The sequence below is a fragment of the Lissotriton helveticus genome, chromosome 1_1, assembly GCF_964261635.1.
Source record: "Lissotriton helveticus chromosome 1_1, aLisHel1.1, whole genome shotgun sequence".
NCBI lineage: Eukaryota > Metazoa > Chordata > Amphibia > Caudata > Salamandridae > Lissotriton > Lissotriton helveticus.
In genome coordinates, this window is record NC_136057.1 from 1,046,584,956 (window position 1) to 1,046,608,390 (window position 23,435).

At 41.6% G+C, this 23,435-nt stretch overlaps 1 protein-coding gene across 3 annotated transcripts in view; it reads right to left on the reverse strand.

The window, feature by feature from the left end:
- Positions 1-23,435, reverse strand: part of LOC144820365 (arylsulfatase A-like) — a 317,042-nt gene that overhangs the window by 152,797 nt on the left and 140,810 nt on the right. For all 3 annotated transcript variants that reach the window (XM_078677927.1, XM_078677928.1, XM_078677925.1), the window contains one exon: positions 19,974-20,192. In XM_078677927.1, coding sequence (XP_078534053.1) covers positions 19,974-20,192 — 219 coding nt within the window. The remainder of the gene's footprint in view (positions 1-19,973; positions 20,193-23,435) is intronic.

Sequence of the window (23,435 nt, forward strand, 5' to 3'; positions counted from 1 at the left end):
ACTGGAGCTGAACCACTTTTTAGAATGGGGTGCTGGCCTGTGGCAGCCGTTTACTACAATCATAAGGTCTTCTGAAACATCTTGGCGTGGATACCACAGATTGTAACTAATTTGAAACCCCCCTTCTGCAACGAAGTAAGGGGTAAGGCCTCATATCCACCTTCTGTATTAAAACAAGGCCACACGGGACATTTTAAAAAAATACATATATATTACCTAGTGGTGGTCGCCACTGGGTATTTATGGTAAAATCAGCTGTTCCATTATGTTGCTAATTACTTTGGCACAGTTTGATGAATCGACACAAAACTTTCTACAAAATGCTACTTTTTAAGTAGTTTGTGCATGGGAAGTTTTGGGGTGTTCCATCTAGATGCGGCTGAGAAAAAGGGGGGGGCACAAAATGCAAAAAATACCCATGCATTTTCCTTAGACTTGTTTAGACAGGGCTACAGCAAAAACGGCTGAACGGAGTATCACCATATTTGTCAGTAAGCTAGATCTTGGGACGCAGGGTTTTTGTGATTTGGTGAAAATCTTCTCAGTAGTTTTTGAAAAATCATGGTTCAAGAACTATAGATATCTGGACAGTTGAGTTCGAGGGACTCTCACAAGGGTCCCTCAAACCAACTGTAAAAAATAGAGCATTCTGATTGACCCACCGAGCTTTTTTTCGCTTGGTCCAATTTTCTGACTCCAGCGGGAGCGAGCTCTTTGATTGGCTACCAGCAGCATAAGAAAAATTATGCTGGCAGCCATTACAGGACCCGGGGACTTAGCCCCTGTCCTAAAGCTAGAAAAAATCTAAGGGGGCAAGGTAGGGACATCATTTTTGGCTACGATCCCGCAGGATTCCAGTGAGACTGCGAAAAAGACGGCCAGGTGCACATTCCACAGTTACAGAGCTTGGGGAGTCCACTCCTTTGGCTGCACTTAAGGGAATAGGACAAAAATTGTGCCTCTTCCCATCCCTAAACCACTGTAGGACCCGAAAAGCCCACTCCCAAGGCCACATTTTATAAGAGGAGGGGAGCACGCAGCCCACACTCCAGAGCCATTGTAGGCCACAGGGTGCCCACCCCCAGGGCTGCAATTGAAAAGGTGAGGGGGGCACATGACACCCCTCCCGGTCATTCCAGTCCGCGGGGAGCCAACCCCCAGACCCAAAAAGTTCTTAAGGACAAGTTACTTATCTTCAGTAACGCCTTATCTGTTAGAGATAGGATCTAGGTTGAAATTCCTTATCTTAGAACCCTCCCCAGATGACAGACTGGAATCAGAAATGTTTTCAGCAATACCTTTATGCGTTGTTAAAGGGCGTTGAGCGACTCTGCAGTGACGTTGTCACCTGAATGTCACACCAACGGACTCCATATATGCCCTCCTCCTAAGTGCTGAAGTCAGTTTCTTTGTGACCATTCCTGCACCAACAACAAGGAGGCTCGTACAGAACCAGCCCCAGTAACAGTATGCCGAAAAGAGTAAAATCTTTTATCAACAAGTACAGATTGAAAGAACTGCAGTGGAATGCAAAAACGGGATTCTAGAAGACCACGGGCCCTCAGTTCGCAGAGTGAATAGGATGGGTGGGTCGTTAAAGAATCTGCAGCTAGGTCCTGTCTCTACCACATAAGGTGTTACAGTAGATAAGTCACTTGTCCATCTGATAGAGACATCTTGCCGCAGATTCCTTATCTTAGAATCAGATACCCAAGCAATGAGAAGTGTGGCTCACTGGTTAGAGGAGGCAGACCTGGAAGCAGAGGTCAGCCCGGGACCTGGGTTCAATTCCCGGCTAGGCGGGGTCTTGAGTCCTAAAATGTCCATGGACTCGACAATTCTCGCTCCGGTGCCTACTCGATTCACGGGTTCACACTCTGCGACTCTGGGCAATAGCTTGCTTAATCTCCACAACGGCCCCTCGCGGCGGGATGCCTGGCTTTCACCTTGCGGATACCCTGCCGGGGTTATCTCACAGGGGAATACCAGGACGGGTTCCCTAAGCAAGCGCTTAGAAACCGCTTGGTGATTTGCGCTATATAAATTCCTGTACATTTACATTTACCATGCTTGGAGAAGGGGCTGCGAACTGACCTCCCCATAGATCTTCAAATAGGAGTAGCTAGTCTAAAAGATGGAAGGGACCAGACTCACCGAAGGTCTGATCTCTAAGAAGCACTCTGGGAAGCCCATAGGGAATAGTAAGTAAGTAAGCTTTATTGTATTAGGTTAATTAAAACCATTACAAAAATACATTTGGAAACACATGTCCACAGATAAAAGTTTTAAGAGGAAGTTTTCCCATAGGGAATAGAAATCTACAAGAACATGAGAAACACAGTATAGAACCAGTAAAAGAGTAAGCCCCAAAAAGGTTGCACCTACAATCAGTGGATGCAAGGGGACCAGGAACAATACTCCATAGATGCAAGCTCAAAACCAATGGAAGGAGCATAGACAGCATGCTCAGCCGCAGAGAACGCATTCAATGAAGAAGAACGCCCACCGATCGTCAGAGAAGCTATCCTGAGAAATAGATTTTGAAAAAAGGACCTCCAGTCATGGAATGATAGAGTAAAAAGAAAGAGAGAACAATGAATGCTGAAGAGCATTGCTAGAAAAACAAGAACAGTTAATGATGTAACGGAGACGCTCATTGAACCAGGTCAACAACAAGTGTGTATGTAAAATGCACGGTGTACACTGTATAGAAGGCCAGATGACCATATGTGCAAAACACACACAAACACACATATATATATATATATATATATATATATATATATATATATACCCAGACACACACATATATATATATATACATACCCATAGATACACAAATCTGAAGTAAAAGACATCTATAAGAGATTAATTCAAGAGATAGGTATATACATGCAGAGACATCCAAAGATATATGTATACAAGGATATATATGCATATAAACAATATAGACATTCCCGTAGACACAAGTCATACAGAGTACAGCAAAAGTATATCCACTCCTCTGAAGGTAACCCACATCCTCCGCCAGTGAGTGGGAGGACAAGAAGTGGAGGAACAAGGGACACTCCAAAAAAAGAGGTAACCAAGGAAGGACAGAGATAATACATCTTACCATTGTAAAAGAAGAGGTTACACCACTAACTGAGGTGGAGGCAGAAAGACGAAGCTGTCAAACTGCAACACAGTGCCACATAAAAGTTTGAAGTGGAAGGCATTGCCCACTACAGGAAAACAAGGGCAACCGTCAAAGAACCAACGCCACCAACTGAGGAAGGATGCAAGCAGGTGGGAAAAGCAAAGAATAAACAGCATGTGGAAATTCCACTATGAAAGAGAAGACGACCGACATGGGAAGCGAAGGGCTGTAGTGTAGCTCCTATTTTCCCAATAGGCTCTGCGCATTGGAATAGTACCTACAGCAGTAAAGGCCTAGGCCAGACGTTAACTAGGTCTACTACTGTCGATACTAGACTTAATTTTTGGGTTTGCCAGCTAAGCTCAGAGTTCGCTAGAAACTTTCTCGAATGTTCAAGGAAGGATTAACTCCCCTGATTAGACAAGAAGGGATTTAGTTTCTGACAACCATAGAACATGACAACTTTGCTCTCCCCTAATCAAGAGTCAATCTCGAGAGTCGTGTGAGCACAAGGCAATTATTTTACTCAGTCAGTACGTGCATTCTTAGTCTCATCAGAATGTAGAGAAAAGGAAGAGACGGGCGTGTTCAATAAAAGATGTTATTTATTGATCAGTCTCTTTTCTCGTACAAGAGAAATGGATCGATATTATTGCAATACTTATAGTTAAGTAAAGTGCATACATTAAAAGCAATAGTATAAAATAATACTGTAAAAACATTGATATGGTTTCTGAGCCATATGATGTTTTAAAATGATTAAAATATATTTACATACACATATACATTTGACTAAACGTACTCAACTGGTGTTTCTAAATACGCCTACCCCGTGTACCTGACCTAAGTCTAATGCGTGGGCGGGAATAGAAAGTTACAGTTTAAGTTAAGTTTGTTTTTGCCAAGTGAATAACTAAAGAATTCTCTAGGAGGGGTTACTCAGTTCTGTACCTGGAATTTAGGATGAATGAGGAATGGTATCTCTTTCTCTGCTCTCGATATTCCAGGCTGCCTGCGAGGGCTACCCGGAAGCGCCGGTGCTGGGTCTCTCGGCTTGAGATAGCAGCGCGTCTCTCAGCGCGTCAGGAAGGCGGGGCTGCTGCCAGCGGGGTCTGCTTCTGCTCTCGGCTTCGGCAAGGGTGGCTGCTCCGTCTTGTCACCACGCGTGTGTTTGCATAGGGCAAGGTCGGCAATATTTATACCTTAAAGGTGCCGGGATTGACGTAAGGATGGACATAGGTACGTCAATAAAGATGTCATACGACTTGCTCGTTAGCACATTCTTTACTAAAGTTCTCTGTGAAATCAAAACAATGGCCGCACGGATTATCCAGGTTGTCATAGGTTTGATTTGTTATGAGAACGTCGTATGCCTTATCAGGGGCTGGAGGAATGTCGCTTGTCTAATTAGATCTCAAGCGTTATGACCTAATCAGATAACACGTTCCTGTGCCGTAGTGTGACTGCGTCAGATAACGGTATCTGCATCATGGGGGATTTCTTGCCTCATGGGCTGACTGTTAGTTAACTAGCTAGGTAGTTTAACCAGAATAGGGTCAGGAATAGGGGGATCGATTCAGAACCTATAGAAATACACGACACCCACTCCACGCTAACTATGGTCATATCTACTAATCTATGCATAGTATAACATAGTACAACATACTATAGAGTATAGTGTATACCTTACCACCCCAAAATACATAAATGCATTTTGAAATTCTCAAATATACTGAAAAATTGCAGTCATATATATTGTATGCACTTAAGCTATGAATTAAATGCAAAAGTAAACACGCATCGTTATGCATTATTGCTTGTTGGTATATGAGAAATACACATGAAATGGCTCTTAATATGGCTATACAGAAAAAAAGTCGAAACCATTTCATCACATAAAATATATTGTGAACATACCAGCGGGCAGCTAAAGTCTATATAAAGTCTATAAAGTATCTAAAAAAAATAGAAATCTAAGTTCTCTAGGAATAGTTTCTTACTTTAAGCAGAAGGTCAGTGTCCCGGGGCAAAAATATATAGAAAAACATTTTAAGGGCTTGCTGAAAAAAGTTGCTGTCCGTGAACTGGATTGTAATTGTTCATGTGACTTTATTTTCTAAAAGTTGAAGGCCGAATTCAGGGAACGCCGTGTGCGAGTTTACTCAAAAGTCTCTATTTCTGTTCCGGAGAGAACATCATATCATTCAGGCTTTCGAAAAAACTGTCAACAGCTTCATGGGAAAGTTCCACTAAGTCGGAAATAGGGGTAACCATGCATTCATGCGCATGATTGTCTGCATTGACATTCTGATTTGCATTGCTGACAGAAGGTCGTACCTGTTCGATGCTGCTTTCATCTTGAACTTCACTACTCTTCAATCGCAGTGGTGACGATTCCAGGAATGCCGTCATCAGAATTGGCAGCCTTTGAGGGCAGCACAAAGCGTGAACCTTGGTAGGAACCAGCAGTGTATCTGCATCCACCGGCGCATCCGATTGTAGCGTCAGACAGGTGTCTAACACGCATTCTTCTCCGCATAGCAGACACCTTAGTACAGGTAAAACACACCTTTGCCACATTGGTCGAAATGATAGAAACCAAGTCATGTTTAGGTCTCTAAGCCGGGAGAGTCCCAGGATTTTTGATATCCGGTCCCGGTATCCAATGGCTAGGATCGTATCTTCCATTGTCGTGAGAGTTTGTTCTGTGACATGGGTTGCCATAACGAAAAATAAGGACTAGGAATAGGATTCCTGCAATTAGTCCCAGGATCAAGGGAAGTCCGCCAAAAATCGAATGGACGAAATCTGGAAAAATACCCAGTATGGCTTTGAATGGTGTTAATGCCATCGAAAATACTGTCTTAAATACCTTTGAGACCCCAGTGGTATCAGAAATATTTAAGATTTCGCTCAGGATTTCCGCGAAATGTACGGGGGAATTAGTTGATAATAATGTATGTATCTCTGCAGTCGTCCTTGCGACTTGTAGATCATACGTTTCTTTAGATGACGTGAGCCTTGTAGGCGTCTGAAGAAGCACTGTTTTCATTCTGCTTAAAGTGTCTATTCGAATAGAAGTAATTTTCAAACCGGGCCGTGCCCTTGCCTCCCTGTCTGGAAAGGAGCTGGGGAACAAAGAACGTCCACAGCACTTGACCTTCGCCGTCGTAGTGACGAGATAAGGAGTCCCGGGCATAAGACTACAACATCTGCGGTCTACAATAAGAATGTAACTCCCATTATAGAGTCTTTGAAAGAATGGTTCTATTTCAGTTGCAGGTGCGCCTTGCTGGTGACATGAAAGGTTGTATGAATTCCCTTCACAGGCTCCGTGCAAACTAATACCGTTACACAGAAGCGTGCCGCTTAGTGACATAGCACAATTGTTGCCACTAAGAAACACTTTCTGTCCTTTGTTACTGACACATGCATGTGAATAGGGCAGGTTCCAAGTTGTTTTAAGGTACCCCTTTCCCAATTTCTCGTACATGCCAGCCTGTATATATTTTTGGCAGTATTGAAACCTGAAGGTTGAGATTGGAATATTTATGATTCCATGGATTATCCATTCACTGACAGGTCGTTCTGACATTGTCAACGGTAATCTTTCTAGTTTTTCAATGCTCAAGATTGTATAATCAGCACCCTTCTGCGCCATACCGATTTGTCTATCAGTAAGGTTAAAGATTTGGAATAGTGACGTTGTGTTGATTAAACGCCAAGGCACATAGCCAGAACGCAGATTTTGTAACGTCCAGCCAAGCTGTACAATAGAACGCAATTGTGACTGACCATGTTGTAATAACAGTAAGTCTTGCGATAATATATCGATTGCTGAAGACACAATGCTGTCCAATGAAAAAATTCTGGAGGACAGAGTCATTAACCCATTGTCCACTACAGAAAGTGATTTTTCCAAATTAATACGATCAATTTCACGTATTCTCTCTGCTGTTTCAATTTGAGTAACCTTCCAGGCCTCATTGTATGCTGCATATACAGAGGCTGCTATGAAACGCTTTTGACGCTGTTTGCGTGGTCCCATTATGAAATCACGCAAGTCAGCACCATCAGTAAGTAAAGTTAGGTGTTGCTTAATTTCAGGCAGTGTGGAAGACTGTAGCCATTGAAGGCATAATTTGCCCACACTGTAGGTTGTTATTATCCCTGGGTGATGTCTTTGGGGATATCTAGGGTCTGGCCTGGTCATTTTGAAACCCTGTGTTTTATTCAGGAATCTATCTTGACAGTTATTTGTATCTGTGGGCCAGATCAACCATTGTTTCCAATCAGGATGTGTTCTGTTTTGGTTAAGTATATGGTTTATGTCTATTTCTTCATCTGTATCAGAGTTATTGCTAAACATTGTTGGCTTTGGAATAGACGGGTTATTTAAATCTTTGATTTTGGCTAAGCCAAGACAGGTGGTTTGTTGAACAGTGTCATTTAAAAATATCATTTGTTCTGGGATCATGCAGGCTCTAAACAAAGCTTCTATACCCTGTACTTGCCATTCTTTTGTACCCCAAACACTTTTCAAATCAACATTTTTGTCCCAATAATCGAATCCAAAAGTATTCATTTTTTCAAAGAATGAATCAGAATAAATCAATTTTGTGTTGGTTATCATGGTTTTGGTCCCTGTCTTGTTTGACAATTTATAATAAAATGTTTCAGCATTACTAGTGTTAAAACCTTGAAAGTATGAATATTTGTCATAAATGGTTCTAGAGCTCCCTTTTGGAGGTGTAGCACAATGTTCCCATTGATTATAATTTAAAACATTTCTAGGTTGTGCAGATTTATGCAAGAAATGGTTACCATAGTGGTTATAGCAATACATACTATCATAATTTGTAGAACCTTGCAAATAATCATGTTTTGTAAATTTAGCAGACATTACTAAGTCAGACATCATATTGTTTATACTTTCAAAGTCCCAATCATCAGCAAATGAGTTTGGTTTTGCAAAGTCACTCAAAGAGATCTTAATTTGGTGTGGATATTTCAGGATCTCGACCGGACCATAAATTTCATAGTCAGTGTTGTCCCAGGCTACCCCACCAGGTATTGGAATTGCTGTGAAGTTGGCTGAAGAAAGTTCTGAAGAAAGTTCTCTTTTCTCGACGTGTGAAGATGTGTGTGGTTTGAGGACCAAGTTGATGTTCTGACTTGCTGTGTCCATTTTAGCATATTTTCCCTCAATGAAGCGTCCCAAAGTAAATACCATGATGAGCCAAAGTATGAGGATAAATGCACCAAAACCCACCCAAAATTCAATCCATGGAGAAATCAGATATGTTTCTTTTAGTTGTTTCAAAAGTTCCTTCGCTTTTTCTTTAAAGGATTTTGATGAAGGCTGTGTCTTTTGTTCGCTGAAACCTTCAGAGGAATCATCGAAGTTGATGAAGTAACCGGATGCAGTTCTGTCAATTGTTCCAATTGGTTCAGGATTTTTGTTTCTTGCATTTTCACTTGGTACTTCAGTATAGATTGGTGTGTCTCTGCTAAATGTCTTTATTTGGGTTTTCAGAGGTCTAAGTTCTATTGCATTGTTGCATAGTCCTTGTTGTTCTTCTGTAGGCGTTTCGAATGTGATGAGCCTCTTTGTTAGGACCTCTGTACTGGTAGCAAACCTTGGTGTTCTGCTACTTATTGGGAGTCCACTTGGCCTACTGTTTGTTATCGGCCACATGTTGTGGTTTTACCAGGTCGATGGATACAACTCGGTTCTCCTTTTTTCCAGCAAGTGGCGGTAGTACAACTGATCTTGTCCCGTTGACAGACAAGACAGGAACTGCTTTTCTGTAAGAAGGCCCAAATTCCTTCTTTACCGCGATCTTCTCCCTGACTAGATCCCCGACTTTTGGAATCCAGACAGGTCTTGCTGGGACAGGTGGTGATTCTTCAGTGGTTGTTGGCTGTTGTTTCAACTGTATGTTGCTCAGGTCTTTTCTTGTTTTGTTTAAGTCCTGCAAAATAGCCAAACGGTCTTTGACATCAAAGCTTTTTTCTATTACCACTGAAGTCTGACTATCAAGGTCAGAGATCAACATCCTAGTTCCGAATAATAATTTGTACGGACTGAATCCCTTCAGAGAATTTCTTGGCAAGTTATTTAGACTACGTTGGACACTTATTAGATGTTTGACCCACCCAGCTCCCGAACCTAATATCCCTTCTATTATAGATTGCTTTCTGTCTTAGTTTTTTCTTTACACCATCCCATACCCTCAGGAAGGAAGTGAGAAGATTCCCGCTGGGCTGTGCTCATTTGGCCATTCTTTCCCCCCCCCCAGGCTGGATTGCCTGAGAAAAAGAAAAAAAATGGTCGAACGTAGCATGCTCTTAGCGTATATGCCATTTAGACTCGCAGATCTTGTATAATAGTCCGGACGTCAGCCGAGTGCTGTGGATCTACATTATAAGTGGGAACTAGCCTGTATATGTTAATCGCAAGCCATTTTTTTTGCTGGTAATATTATCTGCCTTGATACGACGAGGTATTAAACTGCTTCTCTCCCCACTGCGATCTCTGTTGCAGTTTGGGCAGTTTTTTACAAAGATGGTAAGATGGAGGCTCATGCCTGGCCACCAGTACCGTGATTGTAAATCTTCCAGAGAATCTTTTAATTTAAGGTGTCTGAGACCCTCGCCCATATGTGCGTCTGCAATTAACAAGTTTCTCCTGTCCATGTTTGGAATCACTCTATCCCCCACTCCAGGGATTCGAGCAAAAGGGACGGAGTTTGCATCGATTATGTATGTATAATTGAGTGGATAGTTGATCGGTAACGCTGAGCAGTCGCCTTTTGATGACGTTTTTACCGCCAGCAATGTTTCACCGTCAATGTATTTTAATGTACGCTTTTTCCGATCTACGGGAGCCGATTTAGTGGCTGCCGCTGCGGCTGTCTCAGCCAATGAATTCCCTACAACGTGAACGCCATCACGTTGATGACTCAGTGAGTGAGTCACGTGAGTCTTTGGTAGTTCTTTCTTCAAAAGAGCTACTTGTTCCCAGAGAAGTCTCTGCTTTATTGGTGCATCTGTGTCATCTTTGTAACCGTTCTGAATCCATGTCTGCAAATCCTTGTTATATGCTTTGACGCAGAAATATGAATCTGACACTATAAGTGTCGGGAATTCGCGATCCGCATTATCTAGCGCCATTTTCAAAGCTATTATTTCAGTTTGCAGTTCTGAATTAGTTTCTACTGAGTGTGATTTTGTTAATAGAGGTCTTAGTTTACCTCCGCGCCACACTTCTTTTGTGATCTCACATGTGGGATTGTATGCATGTTCTCCCCAAACGGAGGGTTGAGCATGTCCGTCTGTATAGATTACACAGGCGTAATGTCGTAGAGGCAGAATGTCGATTGGCAGAGGATACGTTTTTTCATATTTTAGATTTTTTAATTCTTCTAGTTCTGGATCAAAGAAGTAGTATACTTTGTCCGTTGTGATTGAATTTACCCATTGTAACCATTCTGGATCCAATGTTGTTGTTGGTAAATTACACGGTGTTGTTAATGCCTCAAAGGCTGATTCAGCTGTTCTGACTGTGATATGTCTACCGTCAGCTATGTCTTTTTCTCTAGCTATTGCGGTTTGAACTGCTTGAACAATTTTTCCTTTGTTGCTGAATCTCTGTTCAGCTTTTGTGTACAAGTGTGATCTGAATGCAATTGGTACCTTTTCTCCCTCATTAGAGGTCAGGTATGTGAATCCGCATCTCCCTGGGATGACTCGGATCACAAGGTTGCGTGTATTATCACGTGTTTCTAATTTTGTCTTAATTAGCATGTCTGTTTGTAAGGATCTCAAAATGTCTGTGTGTGTTTGAGTCCAACTGGATCTTTTAAAATCTGGTTTAATTAGATCGTAAAGGGGTTTGACCCTTTCTGCGTAATTTGCAATGTAAGTTCTTCCGAAATTTAGGAAGCCTAGAATTGACTGTAGGTTTTTTAGTGTTTTAGGAGCTTGGATTACGGCACATTTCTCTAGGAAATTGTCTGCCAGGCTTTTGCCTTCACTTGATAACTCATATCCTAAGAATAGGACCGTCAGATGGGCAATTCTGGACTTTTTGAAGTTGAATTTGTAACCCTCTGCAGCGAAACCAAGTATTATGGTGTTCACTCTTTTCAAGTGAGTCTCCAAGTCATCATCTGTTAAGTAAATGTCATCGACATAAGATAATGCTTCATCATCATATTGTTGTAGTAATTCTGTTACTCTCGCTGAGAATACCCCCGGGCTATTCTTGTACCCCTGGGCTAACCGACAGAATTGTTTTTGAGTGCCATTTACTGAGAAAGCTGTTAAATATCTGCTCTCTGGTGCTATGTTTTGACAAAAGAATCCGTTGGAGATGTCCAAGGTAGTTTTGTATTTTTTGCGCACTATGTTATTCATTAGTGCAGCACTGTGTGAATTTTGCACTGCAAAAGTTTTGCAACATGTGTTAAGGTGTCGGTAATCCAAAACTAGACGGTATGAATTGTCTGGTTTGGAGACCGGAAACAAAGGATTGTTCATTTGTGAGGTGCAAGTTTCAATCACCCCCTGGTATTCTAGCTGATCTAGTATTTCATTTACTTGTTTTTTAGCTTCTTGCTTAACTGGGTACTGCCTTTGTGCAGTAGGTTGTGATTTTAACTGGATTTTGTGAGGAGGAGAATCCTCATCCCATCCTACATGATTTTTGTATAAAGCAGGTGCTAAGGCCACTGCCCACTTTCTAGCAAGTGTGTATTTTTTATGAATCGGTATTTGATTCGAGAAGGCAGGCATAATTACTTCTTCGCCATGAGGGCACTCCCTGACAAACTCTGGTGGCCAGTCTTTTTCAGCTAGAAGGATGTCATAGCCTTTGGAGAGGTTATCCCAAAATAGTCCCCTAATTTTCCTAGTCTTATCTCCCTCTATACGTAATGTTATCTCGTATATTTTGTGGGGCTTGCTAACTCTGGTATCTGCAGTTTCCACTTGAAGGTATTCATTCGTGTCCACTGTCTCCAGATGATTCATAAGGACTTTGCGAGCTATGCTCACCTCTGCTGCGCTGTCTAGCATTGTCTGAGCCCACTCTCCGTTTTTCAGTTGTGTCCTCAGTATTCTCGGCATTGTTAACTACCTTGATACTGGCTACCTTCTTTTTTGGAAATTGTGATTTCTTTTTCAGTTGAGCAGGTTCCTTGTCTTTGGACTTGGCGTGCTCTTCTGATCGTCCTCTTCTTTCCGATTTCTGCGAGGAATTCTGAAAAGATTGAGAGGGACGTGTATCAATGTCTTGATATCTATCAGGTTTTTTAATATTATCCCTATTTCTAAGGTTATATCTATTCCCAGAGGGTTCACTCTGGGGTGACCTTTGTCTCGGGTTTGGAGATTTCTCTCTTCGCCTAGGAGACCTTCCTCTGGACTGGAATTTCTTTTCTTTAGGATTGGATTGTTTGTTCCCATCCCAGTTCTTTTTTGGTGAATTATTATTATTATTAAAAAACATTTTTTCTGGACTTGTAGTCAGTTGCGGTTTTACTGGTATTCCACCTAGACTATCTCTGCCTAGTTCTTCATAGGATTTTTCTATGATTCTGGCAATTTCAGCTGGTTGGTCTGCTATATCTGTCTCTTTTAACCTCTGGCGGATCGCCACGTTTGCTGCTTCACCCTTTATGTTGGCTAGTAATATAGCCGAGACCTGCTTGAAGTCTTTCAGTAATTTCATACCAAGAGTTAAAGCAGGTTCTGGACCGTATTCATCTTGAATTTGTTTTAGCACATCTGGTATTACCGAAATGGATGGAACACCGTGCGTTTTTGTGTAGATGGAAGCAAAGACTGTACCCCAAGTGTCACAGTCCTCAATGTGTGGTGCGATTCCCATTGGGAGACATATAGTCAGAATCCTGTGTTTTTCTAATGGGGTGGTGTCAGGAAACACCGCCTCTATTTGGGTAATTTTCTGTGCCAACCAGAATGGTATTTGTTCCCGTTTTGCTGGGACTTTACCTAGGCAGGATTGGATGTTCTGTGGTGTAATTTTATTTGTGTTCCCCTGGTGAGGGGTCAGCTGTGGAAGTTTAATCGCTGGCTGAATTGTTGAAGTCCGCATTACATACTGAACTAATTGTCTATGAATTTTTAGTAGTTGTTTTAGCTGTATTAACAGCTCTGCTGCAGACATTCCTTCGATGTCTGGGTGTGGTGTGTATCCGGCTAGGACCGGCCACGTTGCTCCTGGTCTTCCTAAAGGACCGAGCCTTGTAATGTGATTGTTATGTATTAGGGCGCCATCAAATAGGAGCAAATGCTCTTGGAATTTGAGTGGTACTTCCACCTCCTCAAAAGGAGTGTACTCATTAGGAGGTTCCTCTACTTTGTAATAGTGGAAGTACTTTGTTATAGTATTAGCTGCTGGAAAATGTATCCATGTATAGTATACCTCTGTCTGCCGATATTCGTGTGCCTCGATTACGAATATGACTGTGCCACCTCTAGGTGTCAGTCCATTTTCTATAAGTTTTAAGGTTATAGATCTCCTTTTGGCGACCTGGATGAGTATTATATCCGGGTCTGCTGTTTGCATGGTAGCATCAGCATCTGCTATTTCAGTAGCTAATCTAGTAACCTCTCGTTCTTCATCGCTGTCCATTTTGCTGACAGGATGGTATTATGTTTATTTGCAGATCAGGTTTCTTTATGGAAACAGAGATTAGATGCACAATATTTTGGAACTGTTTTATCCTTCAACGTTGACTAGACCAAGAACCATACATAGGAGTTCCCTCCTGCGAGGTTTTGGAGGATATAATAACCTTTCACCCACTCCAGACGTCTTTGGAGTATTTGGGAAAAGGGGTCTGAGTGAGAAAGCACGACTGAGTTACTCTAAATGTCTTACGTTAGTTTTATCGCCCTTTCCAAACGCGTTGGGCGCCATGTAGTGTAGCTCCTATTTTCCCAATAGGCTCTGCGCATTGGAATAGTACCTACAGCAGTAAAGGCCTAGGCCAGACGTTAACTAGGTCTACTACTGTCGATACTAGACTTAATTTTTGGGTTTGCCAGCTAAGCTCAGAGTTCGCTAGAAACTTTCTCGAATGTTCAAGGAAGGATTAACTCCCCTGATTAGACAAGAAGGGATTTAGTTTCTGACAACCATAGAACATGACAACTTTGCTCTCCCCTAATCAAGAGTCAATCTCGAGAGTCGTGTGAGCACAAGGCAATTATTTTACTCAGTCAGTACGTGCATTCTTAGTCTCATCAGAATGTAGAGAAAAGGAAGAGACGGGCGTGTTCAATAAAAGATGTTATTTATTGATCAGTCTCTTTTCTCGTACAAGAGAAATGGATCGATATTATTGCAATACTTATAGTTAAGTAAAGTGCATACATTAAAAGCAATAGTATAAAATAATACTGTAAAAACATTGATATGGTTTCTGAGCCATATGATGTTTTAAAATGATTAAAATATATTTACATACACATATACATTTGACTAAACGTACTCAACTGGTGTTTCTAAATACGCCTACCCCGTGTACCTGACCTAAGTCTAATGCGTGGGCGGGAATAGAAAGTTACAGTTTAAGTTAAGTTTGTTTTTGCCAAGTGAATAACTAAAGAATTCTCTAGGAGGGGTTATTCAGTTCTGTACCTGGAATTTAGGATGAATGAGGAATGGTATCTCTTTCTCTGCTCTCGATATTCCAGGCTGCCTGCGAGGGCTACCCGGAAGCGCCGGTGCTGGGTCTCTCGGCTTGAGATAGCAGCGCGTCTCTCAGCGCGTCAGGAAGGCGGGGCTGCTGCCAGCGGGGTCTGCTTCTGCTCTCGGCTTCGGCAAGGGTGGCTGCTCCGTCTTGTCACCACGCGTGTGTTTGCATAGGGCAAGGTCGGCAATATTTATACCTTAAAGGTGCCGGGATTGACGTAAGGATGGACATAGGTACGTCAATAAAGATGTCATACGACTTGCTCGTTAGCACATTCTTTACTAAAGTTCTCTGTGAAATCAAAACAATGGCCGCACGGATTATCCAGGTTGTCATAGGTTTGATTTGTTATGAGAACGTCGTATGCCTTATCAGGGGCTGGAGGAATGTCGCTTGTCTAATTAGATCTCAAGCGTTATGACCTAATCAGATAACACGTTCCTGTGCCGTAGTGTGACTGCGTCAGATAACGGTATCTGCATCATGGGGGATTTCTTGCCTCATGGGCTGACTGTTAGTTAACTAGCTAGGTAGTTTAACCAGAATAGGGTCAGGAATAGGGGGATCGATTCAGAACCTATAGAAATACACGACAGGGCAACTGATAGCTGGTAATGGCAATCACAAACTGTCCAACTTACGGTAGCAGGAGAAACAGGTAAGAAACCTGACCAACGCTTCATGGAAACTTGAGAAAAGATAGGATATGACCCCAAGAAAAGTAATGAAATACCCCTAACAAAGTAGGGGGTTAAATGAAACCTCTCACAAGGAAAAAGGGACACCACGAAGGGGTCCGTGGAGGGAAGAAGATACAGGAAAGAAAAGGAAACCCAGCCTCTTGTGAAAGAAGGATACCAGACAAGGGACCAAACAATCAAGGGGACTGTGTCCAAGGTGAAGAGAACTGAAAGAACAGCAGACACAACAGCTAACCCATGGTACAAAGGCAGATCTGTATTTAAAAAAACTGCAGGAGGCAGTGGCCATACCCTACGTAGGTGGGAAGAACACTGAAAGGGTAAAAACACTGCGGCACCCATCCTCTTTAAAAACAAAAAACAAAAACACAACCCTGAGGAATGGGGTCCCTAGGGCATTTTAAAGGCATGGAGAGCTGGGGCACCCCCTCTCGTTAAAAAAAAAATGGCCCTGTGGGATGGGGTTCCAGGGGCTTAATAAAGCTCGGAGAGGGGAGTTCCATAGCCCCCTACCCATTAAAATACGTAAGGTCCTGGGGGATGCGGTCCCCAGGACTTAATAAGGCTCAGAGAGGGGGGCTACGTGGCTCTCCTACTCTTCGAAATCCATAAGACCTTGGGGGATTGGGTCCCCTGGCCCTAAAGAGGCACTGACATATTCCCCTAAATATAATGTTACTTTAACCTTTGTTCTGTGTGTATACACACACAAACTATAACATTACTTTAACCCTTGGTTCTTTTCAGCGTATTTTTCAGAATATTGATCAATGCGAGGAATTTGATTACTCCTAGAGAGCAAAGTATTTCATTGTGCAATACCCCTTGGTGTGTGTAGAATGCATTCAATCTTTTTCACCCACACAGGGTTAATTCTCAACTAAATATGGTTTCTCACTTTGAGCTGATTGCAAACGTGTAAGAGATTCAGATAGTAACTATTGAGTGTGTCAACTTTTCTTCAGTAAGTATGGCTGGAAAACTGATAAGAAACAATTACTGCTGCTCACTAAGGGTGTATTTCTTTTTAGGTCGCGCCTGCGATTGCAGGGGCGAAAGCCCCTGCTGTTGCAAAGCGATCTTTTGTAATCATTTCAGTCCTTTTCCCTTTCAATGACTAGGCAGAGGAGACAACAGACTGTCACGCGCACGCAGCCGGCCGGAATCGGATCAGGTCACGCGCTCCGATCCCGGCCGGCTGTTTACAACACATGCACACGCAGGCAGGCACACGCAGGCACAGGCAGGCACACACGCAGGCACAGGCAGGCACACACGCAGGCACAGGCAGGCACACACGCAGGCACAGGCAGGCACACACGCAGGCACAGGCAGGCATACACGCAGGCAACAATGGCTGTTCACAAGTTGTTTTGTTAAGAACCCTTTATCACAGGTCCTATTTGAGTTAAATGTGCGCCTCTTTAAGTGGAAGGTACCCACATCAGCTGTGATCACTGTGACATGTCCTTTAAAACAAATACAGGAAGCCATCCCTGTACCAGTTTCCAGAGCAAAGCTCTACTGACGATTCCTGTGACCTCCACTATATGCATTGAATTTAACGTTCTACTTTTGTGTAGATATACAACCAAACACTGATTGCTTTACTCTGGAATGCTATGCATAGATTGATACATTTACAATGCTGAGAGCCAGTTGACCTCTTCATTAACGCTAAACTTGTAATCTGTTGAGCTGGTTAGTCTCTTACTAAGACGCCTTATCTATCACTCCTTTAGATTTGTACATGCAGTCTATCGATTCCATATTATATAATTTACGCAATGGGATCTTAGCCTTTCAAGGTTTAAAATAAAATATGTTAAAACACAATTTACGAAAATCACAAGCAAGTAATATGATGGAGTACAGTCCATCTGTTGTTCTATTCACTGCGTTTAAACAGCCACATTCGTTCTCTACTTGCTCCAAATTGCATAAAATATACGAACATTAATAATAAATTTATGGCAGTCACTAGATTTATAGATCTTTTTAACCCAAGCACACGACTATGTTGCTTCTTTACGCTCAGGTGTGAAAACATTGCTACTTTTTTTTGTTTGTATGGAGCAGCTTATGTGACACTTTTAAAAGCGTTTTCTAACATGCATTTGCATAGCCAATAGGTTTCGCCTTTAGAACCGTATAAGTGTTTAGCCATGCAACAGTTAATGTTGTTGCAGTAAGGATATTGTGCTGCATAGCTAAATACTTATAAAGTCCCAAAGGCGAGACCTATTGGCTATGCCAATGCTTGTTTTGTATTGACACTTCCTCGAGACAAGCTTCATATGTCCTAATTCATGTGATATGTGTGACAGCGGGAGTGCTATTATAACTGATTTACAAATTAATCATGTTTAATGCATACAAGTACAAACACTCATATTTATTGATGTATTTTACTGTGCGTACTCTCACACTTTTCTTTACTGTCACTTTTTGATGTATTTGCTTTCACACGAATAATTAATTAAGAAAATGCTTAAATTGTTATTTATCTACAGTCTGGAAATGTAGGAGATTTATTGTTTGAAGAAAGACGATATGGGTAGTCTTTCTTTGACACATGAGCACTTTAAAAAATGAGATCACTGCATGCCACGCGTATGTAAACAAGGTCATTGTGTGACCAAAATGTATTATGGCTGATATCTCCAATTAAAAACTAAGTTTTGAGAGAGAACTGGTGTCTGCGCCTGGTCCTTCGTGGATATTGTGGAAGTTACAGGTAGTGGTGATACATATATATATATATTAATGTTATATTAAGCAACGTTTAAGTGATTTACCAAGAGCCAACACAGGGACCTAAACTTGGTTCGCCCAATCCAAAGTCGGCAACTCTAGCTGTTAGGCTAAAACCATAATTGTCAATTTATGTGTGAAAGTGGGATGACTGTATATGATCAGGTATAGTGGAAGCGTTCTCTTTTGACATGGCTTTGTGAAGTAAAATAACACAGCAGCAAAAAGTACTGAAAGGTTCCCCAGAGTCTTCCTTGGTAATACTTGCAAGGGTTTGTTTAAAGTGCACTTAAAGACATAGTTAAGCATCTTTGCACCAGTGGTGCTGCAACAATTTTCAAAGTGGGGGTGAGGATATCAATGTTACATCACTAAAGTCAAAGGGATTGTGATAAATCCTAGCTTCATACAAAGAGTAGCAAACATATTCAGCAGGAGTTTCAAGACTATACCATGTAGCCAGTCGGGAATTTCAGAACATACTGTCGCACATAAATTTTTAAAGTTTGTGCAGCTCAATTTTCCATTGAAATGGTCACTAACGTTTTTATTGATAATACTATATAGCCCTCAAATGATGTTTAGAAATGAGGTTTCAATGACTATTTATCATTTGTGCATCACCAAGTAAAGTGTCTTGATTTGTTTAGATCCAATTAAAATCTCTGTTCCTATAACACTTCACATTTACAAAATATATGGGCTTCATTATTATTTTCTAAGTGCTGATATATTCTGAAATATGTGTAGAATTCCTTTACAGGTATTGACATTTTGTTTTGTGTTACAAATTTGACATCCTGCAAACTGGCACATAGTTCACTTTAAAACCTCCTCTGGCTTTGCAGGCAGAAAAAGAAAACTAAACACCAATCCCTTTCTTAAAAGAATAAGCAGCAATTTGTAAGAACATATAGCCTGAAATTTGACCTCTGTTTTTGAACGCAAAGCAAATGTGACGAGATAAATGCAAAATATAAAGTCATGTTTATTTACGGTCTGGCAATCCATAGTTAGGGAAACGCCGATATAGAACCATGAAAAATAATTTTAAGGAATGGCCACAATAGTGTGTGATTCGCTGCCTTAATATTTGTTAATAGAGGATTATTTGATAGTTTTTCGAAAATCATTTTTATCACCTGCCTTCACGTTTTGATAAAATAAGTTTGCAAACGATTGACTTGGCAATTAAAGTTAATAGGATAATCGATAGTACATACTATGTGGCTACTCAGAAAACACTAAAGTCCCAGGACCAGAAAAACTGTTTTGCAACCGGTGCCCCTGAAATACCGATAGGGTTGTGCTGGGTCAGTAATCATGTGATTGGCACCGCCCTAAGAGCCATTCAGACGCTCCAGAAAGACAGTGAAACGTTCTATAGGTCATTTAACCCTTCTATTTACTATTTCAGGGTTTTGTGTTCTTGCCTTTTTTTTAATGCCAGTGGTTACGCATGGTATGTGTGTGTGCTCTAGAAGTATTAGGTAAAGAGATAAATACACAAATAGGGACAGAGAGCGATAGAAACAGCCAGAGAAATACAAAAAGAGATAAGCCGAGATAGACAGACAGATAAGGCAGACAGACAGACAGATAAGGCAGGCAGACAGACGTTTGGGGTCTTCCATAAGGCCCATGACTTACGTGCGATGCAAAGTAGAGGAAGAAGGGAGTGTTGCTTTCCACAGCTTCGGCAATGAAATATTCTGCGAAAGCAACATACAAGGGTACAAGTTGGGTGAAGTCAACTGGCTGCTGGATGATCCGCTCATTCCAGAAAAGAGGAAGGAGCACGCCGCCTTGATCACATAACCCGAAACACTTGGTATCAGGTGGGAAGCAGGTCAAATTCTGGCAAGGGCCCTGAAAAGACAACAACAAAAGAAACAGCCATGTGAGAGTTAGTCAGGCTGTTGGCAACTAGTTTCGACCACTGTGACAAATGGGCAGGACAGTAGCTGGTCTGGAATGGCAGGTGGAACTGCGCACACATTCTGTTGCAGGGCTAGTGTGCATGGTGTAAATGTGTCTGTATGTACTGTGGGTCCAGAATCCCCTCTAATGCCCTGAGAGCGAAGAATAATAATAAACAAGTTCTGTGGCATGGCTGGTGCAGGTGTTTTACCATCAGGGCTTCAGTGGTCTCAAAGGTCCTTTGGGTTGCTGTGCATTGACAGCCAATGATTTGAAATACACCGTTGAAGCCAAGATCCATGGTACCGTTCATCCCACAGGCCTGTCCATTGAACTATAACCCACACTTCCGGTTGATGTTTCCTTGACTGTTTGTTTAGTAGACATGAATATATTCCATCCTGGCTCTGTTTCATCCCCCTGACAGCAACTGTGGATCAATTACCCTGCCCAGGTACTCACAATTCATTTAGTATGCTGATGGTTACAGTACAAGTAAATGCAGCAACAGCATCTCTAAGAAATAGACTACTTGATTGGGTTGAGATTTTTAAGGTGGAGGGGTCAAAATAGGAATTTTTACACTTTTACTCTGTGATCTAGGAGGGAAATGGATGGGAACTGTGGTCATGCAAGCAAAGCCACAGGAGATTGAAGGGCAATGACAGCAGAGGTAGGTCAACAAGGCAGGGCCAGAGGCAAGTCTGGAAAATGTAAACATCAAAACCACATGAGTATGTAGACTCATCAAGGGAGGTCATCTCATGTCATCGGCCGACTCTGGGTTTTAGATGCAATACTTCTATTCAGACAGACTGAATGTCATGTACATATATCACCAGAGTAGATGGTAGCTGGTAGCTAGGAGTGGCCATCTGGATCGTCCCCCATTGACAGACACTGCCTAGAGAGATCCTTATATACATGAATGTCCCAATGAAGGCTGTCTGAATAAAAGTGTTACAACTGAAATGCAGTCCACTGATGACATAAGATGGTCTACCTTGATGAGCCTTCACATTAACATGGTTGTGTTTTTATTTAGAATATCAAGAACCTTTAACCACAGCTTTTTGAGATAAATGCCTTCGTTTGGGTTTAATGTTTATTAAAGGCGCAGCGATTAGTAGACACAGGAAGGAATCTCAGAGCGAACATGTGTACATGGGTCATAAGGGTTTGGGGCTAGAAGCAGTGATGTTATGACCATGGTAAAGACCGGAAAGCATTTGTGTGGAGATGTTGTAACCCAGGCCTCGGATAGCTCATAGGGTAAATTAGTCCACCTAGTGGAGGTGCTTAGGGGAGAGTGACACTGGATATGAGTGGGGAATGAAAGAAGAGGCTGACAGATACACAGGTCATTGGCTAGGCTCTCAGAAAAACCCCACAAATGACACCATTAAACTCTATGTCCTTGAACTGGACACCTGTTGGGTGGGTTTATATTGGTTGATTGCGTAATGGGAGTACCTGTTTGGGAGGCAGAGTAGGAAACATGACCAGCATGCCCAAATGCAGCTGGAAAGGAGTTAGTGGAAAGGAAAGGGGAGCATGGAATCAAATGCAGATTCAGCTGCGGGAGGAGAATGGCTAACAGTTCCACATACTCATATATTAACCAAAGATGAAGGCCTATGTCTTCCACCGTCTCTGGCAAGCACACTGCTTACCAGAAGTCATGCTTGCACATCCTGTAAACCACAAATAGTGTACAACAGTCCCCAGCAATGTATACATTGGAAAATAACTGAATAGGTATTAATGCAACTACCATTAAAGTAGGCAAGTACATTTTTAAAAACCCTCTAAGTTGAGGAATACTTCTAATTTTGTGCAGGGTCCATCGGATGCAGATCGGCTTGGCACATTGTGGAAGCATTTCCACAATTCTCTCTCTAATTACTTGACAGCTGACAGAGGACTGACTTTTCCAATCCTGGGGGGGGAACCCTCATGGAGGTGGAACGGTTTCAAGTTTTTCTTTGAAATTGACTTAAATTTGAATATAGTTGCTAAGGGGCTCAATGCCATGTGCAACACCCTCATCCATGCCTGGCTTTCTAGTCAACATCATGTTGGTATTTTTTGAGACCATAATGACAGTGCTTAAAGCAAAACGCCAATCCACATTGTGCAGTTGTAAAGCCTCCATCACACATAACGTGGAGGTACCTAGCAGTGGTATGAAAAAGCACAGTTGGTGATTTTCTTCCTATTCTGCAATAGTAATATGAACAAAATATTTTCCTTACATTTTCATTGTAGTAAAAAAAAAAAAAAAGTTAACATTAATCATGATAAAACCAACCTCTGCCAACTAGAACACATGTTTTTCGAATATACAACCTCTGGAATTAATATTCAGGAAACATGACAATCAATTTGTTTCTTAACTATTATAATGATCATTGCTCATTTTACTGTAATTAATTTACAGAGATTGACAATTATTCTGGATACCATTTTAGAAACCCCCAGAAAATTTCGACGGAGCCCAGTGCTCTTTTTTAAGCACTATTTTTCTAATGGATTTTAAGTGTATTAAATGCAGGCCCTAGTCGTCAATATTGACACTGGCTTCGCCTCGTATTTCCCCCAGTTTATCTCATAACCTGAGAACTCCGAAATGTCATTTAGCAGGACTATGAGAGCAGGAATAGAAGTCTGTGATTCGGTCTAGGCCATGAGGATATTTTCAATTCAGAGGAAAGGCTTAATTGACACTGAGTTTATCAGAAGTGCCTGTATGTGAGGAGAAGATCCAAAAGCAAAGGCCAGAGGCTTTAAGGGCTAGGAGGAAAAGCAATAGGGAGCGCAGTCATCCCTGACAGGTGCCTTGTTTTATCTGTATCGTACGGGATAGGTGTCCTCTGCAATTAATTCGCACCCTCAGCTCTACAGAGAGCAACTTAACTTTTTTTTTTTTTTCAATTCAATTTATAAGCTTTATTCGACATTTTGTCATAAAAGCATTCACCTAACCCTATACAATAAATACTACTTATAAAAATACTTCTAAAAATCCACATTAAACATTTGGTGTCGAATAAGCGTAATAAAAGATCATAAAATTACAACACATTATTACGATTTGAGAAACACATTTCATAGGTTTAAAAACATACAGTTTGTTGCAATAGAACAGTTTATGGATATACATAATTTCATTGTGATACAGTAGCCAATAAT